Here is a 19294-nt window from a genome sequence, read left to right on the forward strand (position 1 = left end):
GAAGACCTCTGACACACCCTGGAGATGTTTTTCCCATTGTCTTGGCAATTAACACTTGGCTCCTCATTACTTATGCAAATTCCTGCAGCTGGCTTCAATTTCTCCTCAGAAAATGGGTTTTTCTTTTCTGTTGCATTATTGGGCTGCAAATTTTCTGAACTTTTATGCTCTGCTTCCCTTTTAAACATAAGTTCCAATTCCAAGCCATATATTTGTGAATACATAAAGCTGAATGCTTTTAAGAGCAACCAAGTCACATCTTGAATGCTTTGCTGCTTAGAAATTTCTTCTGCCAGATACTCTAAATCATCTCTCTCAAGTTCAAAGTTCCACAGGTCTCTAAGGTAGGGGGAAAATACTATCAGTCTCTTTGCTAAAGCATAGCAAGAAACACTTTTGCTCCGGTTCCCAATAAATTCCTCATCTCCGTCTGAGACCACCTCATCCTGGACTTTATTGTCCATATCACTATCAGCATCAAAATGCTGATAGTCAAAGCCATTCAACAAATCTCTAGGAATTCCAAACTTTCCCACATCTTCCTGTCTTCTGAGCCCTCCAAGTCTCTAGGAAGTTCCAAACTTTTCCATATGTTTATGTTTTCCTCTGAGCCCTCCAAACTGTTTTAACCTCTCTGCCTGTTATCCAGTTCCAAAGTTGCTTCCACATTTTTGGGTTTCTTAATAGTAGTACCCTGCTCTCCTGGTGCCAATTTACTGTATAGTCTGTTGTCATACTGCTGTGAAGAAATACCTGAGACTGGGTAAATTATAAAGAAAAAGGTTTAATAAACTCACAGTTTCACATGGCCAGGGACACCTCATAATCATGGTGGAAGGCAAAGGAGGAGCAAAGGTACATCTTACATGGTGGCTGGCAAGAGACAGCATGGGCAAGGGGAGCTGCCCTTTTTTAAACCATCAGATCTTGTGAGACTTATTTACTATCATGAGAACAGCATGGGAAAAACTCATCCCCATGATTCAATTACCTCCCACCAAGTCCCTCCCATGACACATGGGAGCTACAATTCAAGATGAGATTTGGGTGGGGACACAGCCAAACCATATCAAACCCCCAGGAAGAAGCTGGGCTGCAGGAAAGGAAGACAGCAAGAATCTGGTAAAGACTGATGCCTGGAGAACTTGAAGTCCCACTGAAAGGATAGGTGGAAATATTTCTTTGCTCCCCTCACCCCAAGACAGACTGCTGACCACTGAATTGTCAGAGTCTCTCTTCCCTTGTGAGCCCAAGCAATGCTGTTGGAGGTGACATGGGAACTTCCTGGGGGTGGAGCACAGGGTGGCCAGATTGTGCATGTGTGTTCACACCCCCCTCAAACCTGAATTGAGGTGGTGGGTGCCATACTGCTTGTACACTTGTTGTGGGACACTCTCTCATCCAGGGAATCTTAGCCCTGTGCTGTTGCATCACCAGATCACCTGGCAACATGCTCTGGAACACACTCTGACTTTGGCAATCACAGGGAACCAGCAAGACCCTAGGGAGCTGCAGGATTCCTGGAGACCTAGCCCTCAGCATGGGCTACCCCAAGGAAAAGGGGGAGTACAGCCCATTAAAGTGCCATTTGAAACAAAGGAAACATGAGTGTGTGGTGATCTCTGAAAGGGGCAATGTTGTTCTGCCTAGCAAAAGGACAGCACCAGTGACTGAGAATGGACATGGAGAGGGGTTTATCTCTTACTCCCCTTCTCTACAGCTATGGATATAGCCAAGGATTTCCCCACTGGGAACTAAAGCAAAGGAACTTGGAGACAGCCTTTCCTATGCTATTTGTGTCAGTTGCACCTCCCTGAAAGTGTGCCTGCTGCCACCTGAGCTTGCACAAAGGGAGGGCTCATCTCCCCTTCCTGCAACAGAGTGCAGACCAGCTGCAAAGCTGTTTGGAGCTGAGGAGAGAGGTTCCTCCCCAAGCCATTTTGGGGGCTACTAGACGGGCATTTTCTGTGGACCTAGTCACACTGCGGTCTTGAGATAAAGAACAGAATCTATTTTAACTGAAGCTTGCAAGCCCTATGACAGGGGCATGATAGGAAAGCAAATTGTATTTCTACCTGCCAAAGATGAGGAGATGGTGCAGCCCCCACCCAATTTCTCCACCCCAGACCTCAGCACATTCAACCATGAACTCCCTCCACCACCCGTATCAGGGCCGCATTTCCACTCATTATCAAGATACTGGAGGATGATCTGGCTTCCACTCTTAAGCACCACCTACTGTACTTGGGACTGAACTGCACCACCATATAACCTGCTGAAGTACACCATGCTAGGGCAGGAGATAAGCTTCCTAAGACGTCCACACTCTCAGCCCCACAGAAGACAGTGAGTCAGCTCACACACCAATACACAGCTACAACAAGAGCCATTTGAGAAAATCATGTCCGAAAACTATCTATAAGCAAGGAACACATAACAGTGTCTTAGTCCCTGGAGATCACCCAGGAACAAACCAAAATGATCATACACAACATACACTACAGTCAGACTCAAAAGGAGAAAAGAATAAAAAATTTTAAAGTCCCATCTAAATGATAGCAAATTTAAAAATAAGAAGTGATAGCTTCTTCAGTTGAGAAGGATTCTGTGCAAAAACTCTGGAAGCAAATAAGACAGAGTGTTTTGACATCCCTAAAGGAATCACACTAATTTATCTAGTAATGTATATGAACCAAATGAAAACTCTAAAATGACACATAAAGAATTCAAAATATGGATTGTATGGAAGCTCAATCAGACCCAAGATAAAGTTGAAAAACAACACAGATAAAAAATTCAGAATATGAAAGATGAAATAGATATATTTTAAGGAACCAACAGAACTTCTAAAAATAAAAAACTCTTTGAAACCATTTCAAAATACGGTTTAAAGCTTTAACAATAGACTAGACCAAGTAGAAGAAAAAAATTTCAGAGCTTGAAAACTAGTCTTTCAAATTAACCCAATCATACAAAAAAAAAAAAAAAAAAAATAATTTTTAAAAATGAATGAAGTCTTTAAGAGATACGGGATTATGTAAAGCAACCAAACCTATGACTTATAAACATTTCTGAGGGAGAAGAAGAAAAAGGAATTTGAAAACATATTTGAGGAAAATTTCCCTGATCTTGCTACAGATGAACACATCCAAATACAAGAAATTCAAGGACACCTGGGAGATACTATACAAAACAATCTTCACTAAAGCATACAGTAATCAGACTTTCCATCTCTACTCTCCATACAGTACTCAGACTCTCTTTCTTTTACTCTCTTCAATGTGAAAGAAAAAATCTTAAGAGCAGATGTAGAGAAGCAGCAAATCAACTATAAAGAAAATCTCATCAGACTAACAGCAGACTTCTAAGCAGAAACCTTGAAGCTAGAAGAGAGGGCCTAGGGTTAGTCTTCTTAAAGAAGTGTCTTCAAGACACTTACAGCGTTTAAAGAAGTGTCTTTAAACACAGACACTTCTTAAAGAAAACAAAAAGCCAGCTGATATGGTTTGGCTTGGCCCATCCAAATCTCATCTTCAATGCCCACATGTTGTGGGAGGGTTGCAGTGGGAAGTAACTGAATCATTAGGGTAGGTTTTTCCCTGCTGTTCTTGGGATGGTGAATAAGTCTCACAAGATCTGATAGTTTTAAAAATGGGAGTTTCCCTGCATAAGCGCTCTCTTTGCCTGCTGCCATCCATGTAAGACATGGCTTGCTTCTCCCTGCCTTCCACCATGATTGTGAGGTCTCCCCAGCCATGTAGAACTCTAAGTCCATTAAATCTTTTTCCTGTATAAATTACCCAATCTCACGTATGTCTTTATTAGCAGCACAAAAACAAACTAATTCAGTAAATTGGTACCAGTATAGTGGGGCACTGCTAAAAAAATAACAAAAAATGTGGAAGAGACTTTGCAACTGGGTAACAGGCAGAGGTTGGAACAATTTGGAGGGCCCAGAAGACAGGAAGATGTGAGGAAGTTTGGAACTTTCTAGAAATTTGTTGAATGGCTTTCACTATCAGCATTTTTATGCTAATAGTGATATGGAAAATAAAATCCAGTCTGAAGTGGTCTCAGATGGAGATGAGGAACTTGTTGGGAACTGGAGCAAAGGTGACTCTTGTTATATTTTAGCAAAGGAACTGGTTGCATTTTGGCCCTGCCCTAGAGATCTGTGGAACTTTGAACTTGAGAGACATGAATTAGGTTATTTGGCAGAAGAAATTTCTAAGCAGCAAAGCATTCAAGATGTGACTTGGACCCTGTTAAAAGCATTCAGTTTCAAAGGGAAACAGAGCACAAAAGATCCAAAAATTTGCAGCCTGATGATGAAATAGAAACGAAAATCTCATTTTCTAAAGAGAAATTCAAGGCAGCCACAAAATTTGCATAAGTAACGGAGAGCTAAATGTTAATCCCCAAGACAATGGGGAAAATGTCTCCAGGGCAGTCAGAGGTCTTCATGGCAGCCCCTCCTATCACAGGCTTGGAGGCCTAGAAGGGAAAGATGGTTTTGTCAGCTGGGCCCAGTACTCTCTGCTCTGTGTAGCCTAGGGACTTGGTTCCCTGTGTTCCAGCCACTCCAGTCATAGCATAAAAGGGCTCAGGTGGTTTGTTCAGGGGGTAGAAGTCCCAAGCCTTGGCAGCCTCATATGTTCAGCCTGCAGGTGCACAGAAGTCAAGAATTGAGGTTTGGGAACCTCTGCCTAGATTTCATAGGATGTATGGAAATGCCTGGATGCCCAGGCAGAAGTTTGCTGTATGGGAGGGACCCTCATGGGGAACCTCTGCTAGGGCAGTGCAGAAGGAAAACGTGGGGTCAGAGCCCCCACAGAGTCCCTACTAGGGCACTGCCTAGTGGAACTGTGAGAAGAGGGCCACTGTCCTCCAGTCCCTGGAATGGTAGATCCACTGACAGCCTTCACTGTGCACCTGGAAAAGCCACAGACACTCAACGTCCAGCTGGTGAAAGCAGCCTGGAGGAGGGATATACCCTGCAAAGCCACAGGTGTGGAGCTGCCCAAGGCCGTGGAAGTCCACCTCTTGCATCAGTGTGACCTGGATGTGAGACATGGAGTCAAAGGAGATCAGTTTGGAGCTTTAAGATTTGACTCCTCCACTGGATTTCAGACATGCATGGGGCCCGTAGCCCCTCTGTTTTGGCCAATTTCTCCCATTTTGAATGGCTGTATTTACCCAATGCCTGTACTCCCATTGTATCTAGGAAGTAACTAAATTGCTTTTGATTTCACAGGCTCGCAGGCAGAAGGGACTTGCCTTGTCTTGGATGAGACTTTGGACTGTGGACTTTTGAGTTAATGCTGAAATGAGTTAAGACTTTGAGGGACTGTTGGGAAGGCATTATTGGTTTTGAAATGTGAGGACATGAGATTTGGGAGGGAATCGGGGTAAAATGATACGGTTTGGCTGTGTCCCCACCCAAATCTCATCTTGAATTCCCACATGTCGTGGGAAGGACCCAGTGGGAGGTAATTGAATCATGCGGGCAGGTTTTTTCCTGCTGTTCTTGGGATAGTGAATAAGTCTCATGAGATCTGATGGTTTTAAAAACGGGAGTTTCCCTGCAAAGTTCTCTCTTTGCCTGCTGCCATCCATGTAAAACATGACTTGCTCCTCCTTGCCTTCTGCCATGATTGTGAGGCCTCCAAAGCCATGTGGAACTGTAAGTCCATTAAAACTTTTTCCTGTATGAATTACCCAATCTCGAATATGTCTGTATTAGCAGCATGAAAACAGACTAATAAACCAGCCAATCATTTTACATGCTGCCAAACTGAGCTTCCTAAATGAAGGAGAAATGAAACACTAAGGTAATTTGTCACCATTAGACCAGTTTTACAGGACCTGCCTATAACAGACCCATCAAATGTGTACAGATACCTAGAGACTCAAAGTTAAAGGGTGCAGAAATATATATATACACACACACACACACACACACACACACACACACATAACAGAAAACAAAAATGAACAGGAGTAGTTACTCTTAAATCAAATAAAGCAGACTTATTTAAAACAACAATGGTAAAAAAAAGACAAAGAAGGACATTATATAATACTAAAGGGTTCAATTCAGTAACAATCTTAAATATATATGAAGCCAACCCTGGAGCACAAAGATTCATAAAACAAAGAACACTAAACCTTAGAAAAGAGATGGACAGCAATACAATAATAGTGGAGGACTTCGACACGCCACTGACAGGCCTAGATACCATCAAGGTAGAAAATCAAGAAAGGAACTCTGGACTTAAACTTGACTCTAGACCAAATGAACCTAATAGACATTTAAAGAAGATTCTACCCAACAATTGTAAAAAACACATTTTTTTCTCATCAGCATATGGAACATTTTCCAAAACTGACCAGATGCTTAACAATAAAGCAAGTTTCAATAAATTTTAAAATCTGAAATTGTATCAAGTATCTTATCAGACCACAGTGGAATAAAATTAAAAATCAATCACAAGATGAACTCTCAAAGCTACAGGGAAACGAAACAACTTACTCCTGAAAGACTTTTGGGTAAAATATGAAATTTGGAAAGCAATAAAAAATTTTTGAAATCAATGAAGCACACACACAATATACCAAAACATCTAAGATACGGTAAAATCTGTGCTGAGAGTAACATTTACAGTGTTAAATGCCAACATCAAAAATATCAAGATCTCAAATTAACAACCTAACATTGTACCTCAAGGAACTAAAAAAACAAGAAGAAACTAAACCCAAAGCTACAAGAAGAAAATAAATCACAAAGATCAGAACAGAAGTAAATGTAATTGAGATTAAGAAAGTGATACAAAGTATTAATGAAATGAGAAGTTGGTTATTTGAAAGGAGAAACAAGATTGACACACCACTAGGTAGATTTATCAAGCAAAAAAAGAGAGAAGATTCAAATAAGCACAGTCAGAAATGATAAAACTGACTTACCACTGATATCAGAGAAATACAAAGGATCATCAGAGATTATTTTGAACATCTCTATGTGTACAAAGTAGAAAACCTAGGAGAAATGGAAAAATTTGGGGGAATATACAACTTCTCATGATTGAACCAGGAAGAAATAAAAATTCTGAACAGATCAAGAAGGAGTAAAAAATTGCATCTATTAAAAAAAAAAAAAAAAAGCCTAGGACCAGACAAATTCATAGCCAAATGTCACCAGACATTCTAAGAGCTAGTTTCAATGTTATTGAAAATATTCCAAAACATCAGGGAGGAGGGAATCTCATCAAACTGATTCTACAAAACTAGTATCACCCAGTACCAAAATCAGGTAAGGACACCGTAAAAAAGAAAACTACAGTCCAATATCTCTGATGAACATGGATGTAAAAATTTTCAAAAAAACAACCAGCAAACTGATTCCAATAGCACATCCAAAAAGATAATGCATCACTGTCAAGTGGGTTTTATTCCAGTGATGTAAGCATGGCTCAAAATATGAAAATCAATACTGTGATATGCTATAACAACAGAATTAAAAACAAAAACCACTCAATCATCTCAATATATGCAGAATAAGCATTTAGCAAAATCCAACATCCCTTCAGTTATCCAAGGAACCATACCTCAAAATAGTAAGAACCATCAGACACACAGCCAACATCATACTAAATGGGAAAAAGCTGGAAACATTCCCCATGAGAACCAAAATAAGACAAGGATGCACGCTCTCACCACTCCTATTCAACACTGTACTGGAAGTTTGTCCAGAAAACTCAGGCAAGAGAGAAATAATAGAAGACACCCAAACTGGAAAAAAGGTCAAATTATTTGTTTGCTACGACATCATCTTTTACCTAGAAAACCTTAAATATTCCTCCAAAAGGCTCATAGATTTAATAAATGATTGCAGTTAGGTTTCAGGAAATAAAACAATGTACAGAAATCAGTAGCATTTCTATACACTGATAATGTTCAAGCTAAAACCAAATCAAAACTCAGTCCCATTTACAACAGACATATACACAAAAATTAAATACCTAGGAATACACTTAACTAAGAAAGTGGAAGATCTCTACAAAGAGAAATACATAACACTGATGAAAGAAATCACAGAAGACACAAATGAATTAAAAAAATCACATGTTCATGGGTTGTAAGAATCAGTATCATTAAAATGACCATGATGCCCAAAGCAATCTACTGATTCAATGCAATTCCTATCAAATTACTAATGTCTTTTTTTGACAGGATTAGAAAAAGCAACTCTAAAATTAATGTGGAATCAAAAAATGCCTGTAAATCCAAAGCAATTCAGCAAAAACAACAAAGTTGGAAGTATCACATCACATCACATGACTTCAAGTTAAACTACAAAGCTACAGTAACCCAAATAACATAGTGCTGGTACAACAGAAACATAGATCAATGAAACAAAATAGAGAACCTATAAATAAACCCATATATCTACAACCAATTGATCTTTACGAAAATAAACAATAGAGAAAGAACACCTATTCAATAAATGGTGCTGGGAAAACTGGATAGCCATATGCAGCAAATGAAACTGGACTCCTATCTCTCATCATATGCAAGAATTAACCTAAGATAGATGAAAGACTAAAATATAAGAACTGAAACTACAAAATAATTCCAGAAAAAAAAACTAGGAATAACTCTTCCTATCTGATAGAAGCAGAGCTTTTCTCACTCTCTTTTATTACCATTTGCGTGGATTATCTGTTTTCCTCTTGTGACTTTCTGTCTAAGCGCATCCTCAAAGCTGAAATAAGTCTCTTGTGGGCAGCATATAGTTGGGTATTGTTTTTTAATCCATTCAGCCCCTCTATCTTTTGACTGGAGATTGTAATCCATTTAAATTCAATGTAATTGACATATAAAGACTTACTCCTACCATTTTGTTTTTCATTTTCTGGTTGTTTAGTAGATCCTTTGCTCATTTATTACTTTCTTGCTATCTGCCTTTGTGATTTTATTATTTTCTCTGGCTGTATAATTTGATTCTTTTCTGTGTCTTTTGCAGGTCTACTGTAGGTTTTTACTTTGTAGTTACCATGTGACTTACATAAATCCTATTATAATTACAACAGTCTATTTTGATATCATAACACACTCACAGGAAGAACCATTTCAGGTTCATGGGAGCAAGAACTCACTACCTTAAGACCAACAGCAAGTCACCTCTGCAGGTAGAACCCAAGTGATTCAGACACCTGCTAATAAACTTACTTAAACTTTCACCTCTCAATATTACCGTGCTGAGAAATAAGGTTCCACATGAGTTTGGCAAGAACACTCATACCATAGCAAAACAAAGTAGACTTTAAGCCAAAAACTGTCACAAGGGACAAATAACATTATTTTTTAATGATAAATGGATCAATTTATCAAGAGGATGTAACAATTAAAAGTATATATGCACCCAACATCAGAATGCCTAAATAAACCAAAGATTATTTGACATGAGATGAGAAATGAATAGCAATACAATAGTAACAAGAGACTTTAATACTCTGCTTTCAACATTGGATAAACTAAGAAGACAGAAGATTAATAATGAAATTACTGGATTGCACCGTGATAACAGACATATACAGACCATTCCATCCAACAGCAGTAGATTATACTTTTCTGTCTTATGCAAATGGGACATTCTCTAGGATAGACCATATGTTAGGCCACAAATAAATTTTAATAAATTTAAGAAGTTTGAAATCATATCCAGTATTGTTTTCAATCACAATGGCTGGAAACTACAAGTTAATAATGAGGAATGTGGGAAAATTAAAAAATATCTGGAAATCAATGTAATCTTGGTCAATGGGTCAAAGAAGAAATCAAAAGCGAAGTTAAAGAAAACCTTGGAACAAAGGAAAATGGAAACATGACATACTAAAACCTGTGAGATGCAGCAAATGGAGCTCTGAGTTGGAAATGTACAGCTGCGAATGCCTATATGAAAAAAAAAATTCCCAATAAATAACCTAACATTATTCCTTAAGGAACTAAAATAACAAGAGCAAATTAAAATCAAAGTTAGCAGAAGGAAGGAAATACCAAAATCAGAACAGAAACAAAGCAAATAGAGAATAGAAAAATCATCTAAAAACTCAATAAAACTAAGAGTTCATTTTTTGAGGAAATAAAATGGACAAACCTTTAGCAAGACTAAAAAAAGAGAATATTCAAATAAAATAAAAAGGAAAGTGGAGACATTACGATACCTCTGAAATAAAAAGAATTATGAGACTATTATAAATAATCATATGCCAGCAAATTGAAAAAACCTAAATGGAATGGACAAATACCTAGAAAAATGCAACCTATTAATATTAATCAGGAAGAAAGAGGAAGCTGGAACATACCAATAACAAATAAAGACATTGAAGAGGTAATTAAAAACCTCCCAACAATGAAGAGCCCAACACCAGATGGCTTTATGGGTGAATTCTACTAAACAAACATATAAAGAAGAATTAGTATCAATACTCTTTAAACTCTGGAAATAAAACTAGAGAGAATACTCCCAAACACTTAGTGAGGTCAGCATCACCTTGGTACCGAAACCAGACAGAGATACCACAAGAAAACTACAGGTCAATTTCTCTGATGAACAATGATGTAAAAATCCTTAATAAGATCTTAGCAAACCAAATTTAAAAACACATGAAAAAGAGTATACATCATCATTAAGTGGGTTTTATCCCTAGCACGCAAGGCTGGTTTAATAAATGTAATTCAATCAATGTGACACGTCATACCAATAGAATCAATTATGATAGCCTCATGATCATATTAATTGATGCAAAAAAAAAACCATTTGATAAAGCTCAACATTCTTTTTTTGGATAAAAACTCTCACCAGTTTAGATGTAGAAATAAATTTCCTAAATGTAATGAAGTCCATTTATGAAAAACCCATGGCTAACATTATAATCAATTGGAAAAACCAGAACACTTTTCCACTAAGATCCAGTACAAGACAAGGATACTCTCTCTTGGCATTTCTCTTTAACACAGTGCTGCAAGTACTAGCAAGGGCTATCAGACAAAAAAAGAAAAAGAAAATGAAAAAACATGAAAATGGGAAAGGAACACATAAAATTATCTGTATTTACAGATTACATGATTGTATCTGCAGAAAATCCTAAAGCGTTCTCAAAAAAGTTAGAACTGACGAAGTGATTTCTGCAAAGTTACAGAATACTAAATCAATATACAAGAATCAATTGCATTTCTATATATTAACAACAAACTATCCAAAAAAGATATTTAAAAATTCCATTTAATAAGAGTGTCAAAAATAACTATTTAAGAATAAATTTAACTAAGGAGGTGAAAAATCTGCAGACTGAATATTGTAAGACACTGAAGAAAGAAATTGAAGAAGACAACAATAAAGATATCCCATGCTATGTATCAGAAGAATCAATATGGTTAACATGTCCATACTACCCAAACCTGTATACAATGCCAACACAATCTCTAACAAAATCTTAATGACATTCTTCACAGAAATAGAATAAACAATTCTAAAATTTGTATAGAGCCACAAAATATCCTGAGAGGGCAAAGCAATTATGAGAAAAAAAAAAGTTGTAGGCAATAAACCTCTTGATTTAAAATTGCATTAAAAAGCTATAGAAATAATAATTTTAAAAAACTATGGTATTGGCATGAAACACCGACACAGAGATCAGTGGTATAGAATACAGTGCCCAGAAATAAATGACAAACATATGCGGTGAACTAATTTTTGACAAGGGCACCAAAAGAATACAATCAGGAAAAGATAGTTTCTTCAATAAATGGTGCTGGGAAAACTGAATCCACATGCAAAAGGATGAAATGGACCCTTATTTTATGCCACTCAAAAACTCCACAAAAAATGGATAGGCTACCTAAATGTAAGACATAAGGCTATAAAACTTCTAAATGAGAACATAGGGCAATAGCTTCTTGACACTGACATATGTGATGAATATTTGGATATCATACCAATAGCCTGGGCTACAACAGCAAAAATAAACAAATGGGACAATATCTAACTAAATGTCTTCTGCACATCAAAGAAAATAATCAATGAAATGAAACGGCGACCTATGAATTAGGAAAATATATTGACAGATAATATAACTACTACTATCTACTAACTAATATCTATAATTTATAAAGAATTCATACAACTCAAAGTAGAAAACAACCCAATTAACAAGCCAGTGACTTGAATAGATATTCCTTCAAAGAAGACATAGAAATATATGAAAAGACATGCAGGTATATGAAAAGGTGCTCAACATCATTAATTTTTAGGGAAATGCAAATTACAACCACTATGAATATTACCTCACATAGAATGGCTAATAAAAAGTCAAGAGGCCGGGTGCGGTGGCTCAAGCCTGTAATCCCAGCACTTTGGGAGGCCGAGATGGGCGGATCACGAGGTCAGGAGATCGAGACCATCCTGGCTAACATGGTGAAACCCCGTCTCTACTAAAAAAATACAAAAAACAAAAACAAAAACAAACAACTAGCCGGGCGTGGTGGCAGGCGCCTGTAGTCCCAGCTACTCGGGAGGCTGAGGCAGGAGAATGGCATAAACTCGGGAGGCGGAGCTTGCAGTGAGCCGACATCCCGCCCTTCACTCCAGCCTGGGCGACAGAGCAAGACTCTGTCTCAAAAAAAAAAAAAAAAAAAAAAAAAAGAGTCAAGAGACAAACAGATTTGGTAAGCGTGTGCATAAATGGGAACCCTTGTACACTATTGGTAAGAATGTAGACTGATGTAGCTATTGAGGAAAACAGTATGAGAGTTCCTAAAGAAATTTAAAACAGAACTACCATGTGACCCAGCAATCTCACTTTTGGGTATATTACCCAAAGGAAATGAAATCACCACATCATAAGGGTATCTGCACTCCCATGTTCATTGCAGCATTCTTCACAATAGCCAAGGTATAGAAACAGCCTAAGTGCTTACTGATTAATGAATGGATAAAAATATTTTGGTGTATATGTAAAACAGAATATTATTCTGCATTTTAAAAAAGGAGATCCTGTCATTTGCCCCACAATGTAGAACCTGGAAGGAATAATCCAGTGAAATAAGCCAGACACAGAAATAAAAATATTTCATGATCTCACTGATATTTGGAAAATAAGAAAAATCAAAGATACAGAAATAAAGAATAAAACATTGGTTACTGGGACCAGGCAAGGTGGGTGAGGTAGAGCATGAATGGGAAGATATAGGTTAGAGGTTATGAAGGAGCACATATGTAGGATGAACTAGTCTAAAGATCTAATGTACAACATGAAGGTACTAGTCAATAAAATTGTACTGTTAATAAAAAAATCATGGACAAAAAATTTTGAAAGCAATAAGGGAAAGAAAGTTCCTCACATACAAGGGAAAGTGGTGGCTTTCAGTGGATTTTTCAACAAAAACTTTGCAAGTCAGGAGAGAGTCTGATTATGCAGTTGACACCTGAAGAATATAAATTGAAGTACTTGGGTTCACTTACATATGGATTTTCATCTGCCTCTACCACCGCCAAGACCAATCCCTCTTTTTCCTCCTTTTCCTCAGCCTACTTAACATGAAGATGACAAGAACAGCTCAGCCAAGCTTCTGATTCCGTGGAACATGGAGCACTTCATCAGTTTGGCCCCAGAAGGCACAACTGCTCTGGGGGACCTAAGCTTAGGGTCCCTGGAAGGTGGAGCATTGCCTCAGCTTTGGCACTGGAGAAGGAGGATGCTCTGGTAGGCTGAGACTTTGGGTCCCCAAGGGGGGGGTTGCTGTTTCACTTTGGGTACCAGGGGGTGCAAATGCTCCAGTGGGTCAAGGCTTCAGATCCTGCCCCTTTCTCTCTCTTCATCTAAAAATGTTGCAATGTAAAATTTAACTCTTTCAATGGTTTCCTATAAACCCTGTAGCCTTTCTTCATTCTTTTTTCCTTTGCTCCTCTAACTGGATACTTTCAATTGACCTGTCTTAGAGTTCACAGATTCTTTCTTCTGCTTGATCAAGTCTGCTGTTGACACTGTCTATTGCATTTTTTATTTCATTCACTGTATTCTTAAGCTCCAGAGTTCTGGTTTTTTTAATTCCTATTTCTTTATTGATCTCATTTTGTTCAAGTATCTTTTTCTATTGTTTAGTTGTCTATCTGTGTTCTCTTTTAGTTCACTTAGTTTCCTTAAAGCAATTATTTTGAATTCTTTATCAGGAAATTATTGAGTATCCATTTATTTTGGGTTACTAGAAAATTATTGCATTCTGTTGGTGGTATCATGTTTCTTTGTTTTCCTTGTTTCTTTTTGCTTTGCATTAATGTCTGCACATTTGATGATGCAGTCACCTCTTCCAGAATTTACATGTTGGTTTTGGTGGGGAAAGAGCTTCAACTATGGGTGGATGTGAAGGCATTGGCTAGGTGAGGTGTCATGTTTCTGGCTTGGTGAGCATGCAACAGCTTACACTCCGCATGCAGCTCTGTCAGATGAAGTCAGCATCAGTGAAAATTGCAGCATCCTCAGTCGCCAAGGCTAGCGGTGTTTGCGATGGCTGTGAGGGTTGTTAGGGTCTTCAGTTAGAAAGGCTGCTGGGATATTACTAATCTCTTTTTCTCCCATAGTGGAATTCATGCCAACAGATACTCCTAAAAATGCCAGGTTCAGTTTGTGGGCATCTTCGTGGTGGTGGTGGTGGCATCAGTGTCTGATGTCCAGTGCCCACAAAGTGGCCATGGTGCCAGGATTTGGAGTATGAATACACATGAAGAGTCAGTGGCTCCAGGGTCCGGGGCAGTAGGGACATTGGTGCCTGTGGTGCAGGTTCCTTTGTAGCAGCATTAATAATGGTGTGTGAGGCATGTGAACTTTTGGAGAAACGAGAAAATGAGGTCTGGAGAATAAATTCATGCAGAGCTCAGGAATCCGAGGTGGTGTTGCAGTGGGTCCAGTGTCATGGGTGCAGGTGTTTGCCCTGGGATCTGGGGTCCAGAGCATGGGCATGTGCACATTTACTGTTGCTCTCGAGTCCACAATGCAGATGCAGCTGCTGCAGCAGTGGCTCTGGTGTCCATATGAGGTGTTTATAGAGCAGCTGTAGAGCTAGAGTTTAAAGTGCAGACATGTGTGGAGTAAAAGTGGTTCCATGGTCCCAGGTGCAGGCTAGCTTGTTGTGGAAATGACTTTGGAATATGAAACATGGACATGCATGCTCCTGCAACAAAGCTGAGGCCTAGAATGTGGGTATGCAAAGGGTGTCTGTGGCTCTGGAGTCTGTGGCATGCATGGTTTTAGATGCGAGTAGCCCTGGGTAGCACAACAGTGGCTTCTTATTGAGGTTGGAGCACAGCAGTCTCTCTCTCTCTCTCCAGGAGGTCAAAACAGCAATGGCTGTTGGTTAACCATCTCAGTGGCAAGAACCAGCAGTGTCCTCAAGACAAAAAGAATGAACACTAAGGGGACATCTGATGTGAAAGCTGCAGGGAGTGTGTGGCTGCCTCAGGAACTGTTGAAGTCCTTAGTAGAAAAGGCTGCTAGGATCCTTTGCAGAGCAGGCCACTGGAGACCAGAATGGTACCTGCCTCATGACTGATTCTGATATTCTCCACCTTTCTTTGTTCCTAGCTGTATCCAGATGTCTCACATATGTCAATCTCCCCAGAAATCCTTTCTGTGCAATTATTGGGTTTTGCTGTACTGTATTGCTGTAGGTTTTAAACATGATGTTTAAGCCCTTCTAGGACTATTTTTGTTCATGGGTAGCAGTCTAACTATTTTGTGTGTGTGCGTGAGAGAGATAAAAGCTGATATAACCTAATCCACCATGTTGCTCATATCATTTATCTCTCCCACTTCTTATAAGGACACCAATCATATTGGATTAGAGCCCACCCATGTAATGCCATTTAACCTTAATTACTTCTTTAAAGATCACACCTCCAAATACAGTCACATTGTGAAGTGTAGTAGAGATTAGGAATTTACTTCAACATATGAATTTTGGGGAAGATACAATTCAGTTCATAATAGGTCTGTAGAACATTATTCTACCCTTCATCATGTTCTTTTCTTATAGTATCTTTGTATGAATGCTGTGGTCATTTCGTTTTTGTTTCTTATGTTTGAATTAATTTGATTTTTTATATAACTAGCAGGAGATTCTTACCTGTGTGTATTCATAGGTGGTTTCTCAGGGTTATTTTCAAGTCTTTACCTCTCAAAGCCTCCCTCCATAAGGTATAAAACATTTTCTTATAAAAGTGATTTGGTTAGTAAAAACTGACATTAAGCAGTTTTAAAAATTAGATAACATTTAGATAGAAATATTTACAAGAACTATGTGAAAACAGTTAATAGCTTCTGGTGGTTAGTAATAATAACCTTATTAAAAAACGCCAGGAGGTCATTCCAGGAACATGAAACTATATTTCTCAACCTTAGTTTTAAACCCTAGTACTTAAATCTCTTGATAAATGTTCTAGGATTGAGTTTTACTTTCCTTTAGCTTTTCAATCCTACCATTTTCACCTACACAGTGATTAAAAAACAGGTTTTCCTTGATTAATGTTCTCTAAGAAATTAAATAATTTCCAGATTTTTTCCTAAATAATATTATTTGCTAATTAAATATAAGTAGTATTCTAAAAGCAGTTTAAAACATGTATGGTCCAAATATAGTACATACATGGTATGACTTTATTTCTGTGACATTTCCATAACAATTTTCCATAATATTTCCATAATAATTCCATTGCTTATAAGATATTGGCTTCTAAATTTAATAAGTAATTAATTATGGTAAAATGAAATTTTCAGAAGAAAGTAAAGAACATTTATTTTAACACATGGGTATTGCTATGGCATGCTTTGTGAGAAAAAGAACTACCAATATTTTTGGATGGAATAAATAAAATACTGCAACCCCAAAATTTTAAAAACCAAAACAATGATCAATATTTAAATGATATATTCATACCTGAACACCAAAGAAAAATGGTATTCCCTAGATCTTCTTTAAATTCATCATTAAAGAGGTAACTAGATTCTGGAAATGCTTCATGGAATGTTGCATATATGGCTTGTGCCAAACAATCAGGATATATCTACCAAAATAAAATCGTATCAGATTAATTTTATATTTTTAAATTTTAATATATGTCAGCTGCCAAAGAAATTATTATTTTTTAAATTTGCCTTACAATTTATTAACCAAATAAAAATTCGCCATTTTTTAAATTCTAAAATCACATTTATATAAATTAATGTACATCACTATGCCTGATAGCTAAATTTGAACTGGAATATGTTTCAGTAAGGAGCAATGCCACCCTCTCCACTCCCTCCAACCACCTGGAAATTAAATTTCTTTGGTTTCCTTATGATTTTAAATTTTAGTTTTTAAAACTAGTTACACACTTATTTAATATTTTTAACTTTCATTTTATCTTCAAGGGTACATGTGCAGGTTTCTTATATAGTCAAATTGCACGTTAAGGAGGTTTTGTGAACAGATTATTTCTTTTTATAAACACTAGTACAATTTATTGAGAAAGTAAGTCTGAGTCACAGGCAGTGGAGGGAGAAGATGAAATTATTGGGTTGGATTGTTGTTGTTGTTTTAAAAATTTATTTTGATTTCAATAGTTTTTGGGGAACAGGTGGTGTCTGATTGCACGGAAAAGTTCTTCAGTGGTGATTTCTGAGATTTTGATGCACTCATCACCTGAGCAATGCACACTGTACCCAATTTGTAGGCTTTTATCCCTCATGTCCCTCCCATTCCGATCCCCCTCCCATCCTTTCCCCTGAGTCCCCAAAGTCCATTATATGCATGCCTCTGCATTCTCATAGCTTAGCTCTCACATATAAGTGAGACCATATGATGCCTGGCTTTCCATTCTTGAGTTACTCCACTTAGAATAATTGTCCCCAGCTCCATCCAGGTTGCTGTGAATGCCATTATTTCATTCCTTTTAATGGTTGAGTGGTATTCATATATATATATATATACACACACATATATATGTATATATACACACATATATATATACACACCACATTTTCTTTATCCACTTGTTGGTTGGTAGGCATTTAGGCTGGTTTCATATATTTGCAATTGCAAATTGTGCTGCTATAAATATGCGTGTGCAAGTGACTTTTTCATATAATGTCTTCTTTTCCTCTAAGTAGATACCCAGTAGTGGTATTGCTGGATCAAACAGTAGTTCTACTTTTAGTTCTTTAAGGAATCCCATACTGTTTTCCATAGTTGTTTTATTAGTTTACATTACCACCAGCAGTGTAAAAGTGTTCCCTTTTCACCACACCACATATGATGTATCACACTGATTGATTTGCATATGTTGAACCATCCTTCCACTTCAGGAATAAATGCCACTTGGTATTGATGAATGATCCTTCTAATGTATTGTTGAATTTGGTTTGCGGTATCTTGTTGAGGATTTTCGCATCAATATCCATCACTGATACTGGTCTGTGGTTTTCTTTTCTTTTCTTGATGTGCCTTTGTCTAGTTTTGGTATCCAAATAATACTGCCTTGTAGAATGAGTTTGGGAGTATTCCCTCCTCCTCTTTTTCTTTGAAATAGTCTGAGTAGAATTCGTATTAGTTCTTCTTGGAATGTTTGGTAGAATTCAGCAGTGAAGCCAGCAAGTCCTGGGCTTTTCCTTACTGGGATACTTTTTAATATGGCTTTGATCTCATTACTTTGTTTGTGCAGAATTTGAATTTGTTCCTGGTTCAATCTTGGGAGGTGGCAATATTTAGAACTCTGTCAATTTCTTCTAGATTTTCTAATTTATTGGCATACAGTTGCTCATGGTAGCGACTAATAATCCCTTGACTTTCTGCAGTACCAGTTGCAATGTCTCCTTTTTCATTTCTGATTTCATTTGTATCTTGCCTTTTTTACTTAGTCTGGCTAATGATTTGTCAATTTTTTCTAACTTTTCAGAAAACAAACTTGTTTTATTGATCTTTCTTATCAGTTGTTTTCATTTCAATCTCATTTACTTCTGCTCTGATCTTTATTCTTTCTTTTCTTCTACTAATTTTGGGTTTGGTTTGCTCTTGCTTTTCTAATTATTTAAGACACATGGTGAGACTGTTTCTTTTAAGTTGTTCTTTATTGATGTAGGCACTTACAGCTATAAATATGCCTTTTAGTACTGCTTTCACTCTCTTCCATAGATTTTGGCATGTTGTGTTTCCATAATCATTTGTTTAAAGAGATTTTTCAAATTCTTTCTTAATTTCTTCA

The 19294-nt window shown here is 37.5% G+C and overlaps 2 protein-coding genes across 3 annotated transcripts in view; both read right to left on the reverse strand.

Annotated features, from left to right (window-relative positions):
* The window catches only part of COPS2 (COP9 signalosome subunit 2), a 495307-nt gene that overhangs the window by 410932 nt on the left and 65081 nt on the right, over positions 1 to 19294 (reverse strand). The gene's annotated exons all lie outside the window — the stretch shown is intronic.
* Positions 1 to 19294, reverse strand: part of FAM227B (family with sequence similarity 227 member B) — a 283220-nt gene that overhangs the window by 206880 nt on the left and 57046 nt on the right. For both annotated transcript variants that reach the window (XM_050797198.1, XM_050797197.1), the window contains exon 10: positions 16990 to 17116. In XM_050797198.1, coding sequence (XP_050653155.1) covers positions 16990 to 17116 — 127 coding nt within the window. The remainder of the gene's footprint in view (positions 1 to 16989; positions 17117 to 19294) is intronic.

This window comes from Macaca thibetana, chromosome 7 (genome assembly GCF_024542745.1).
Source record: "Macaca thibetana thibetana isolate TM-01 chromosome 7, ASM2454274v1, whole genome shotgun sequence".
NCBI classification, from domain to species: Eukaryota; Metazoa; Chordata; class Mammalia; order Primates; family Cercopithecidae; genus Macaca; species Macaca thibetana.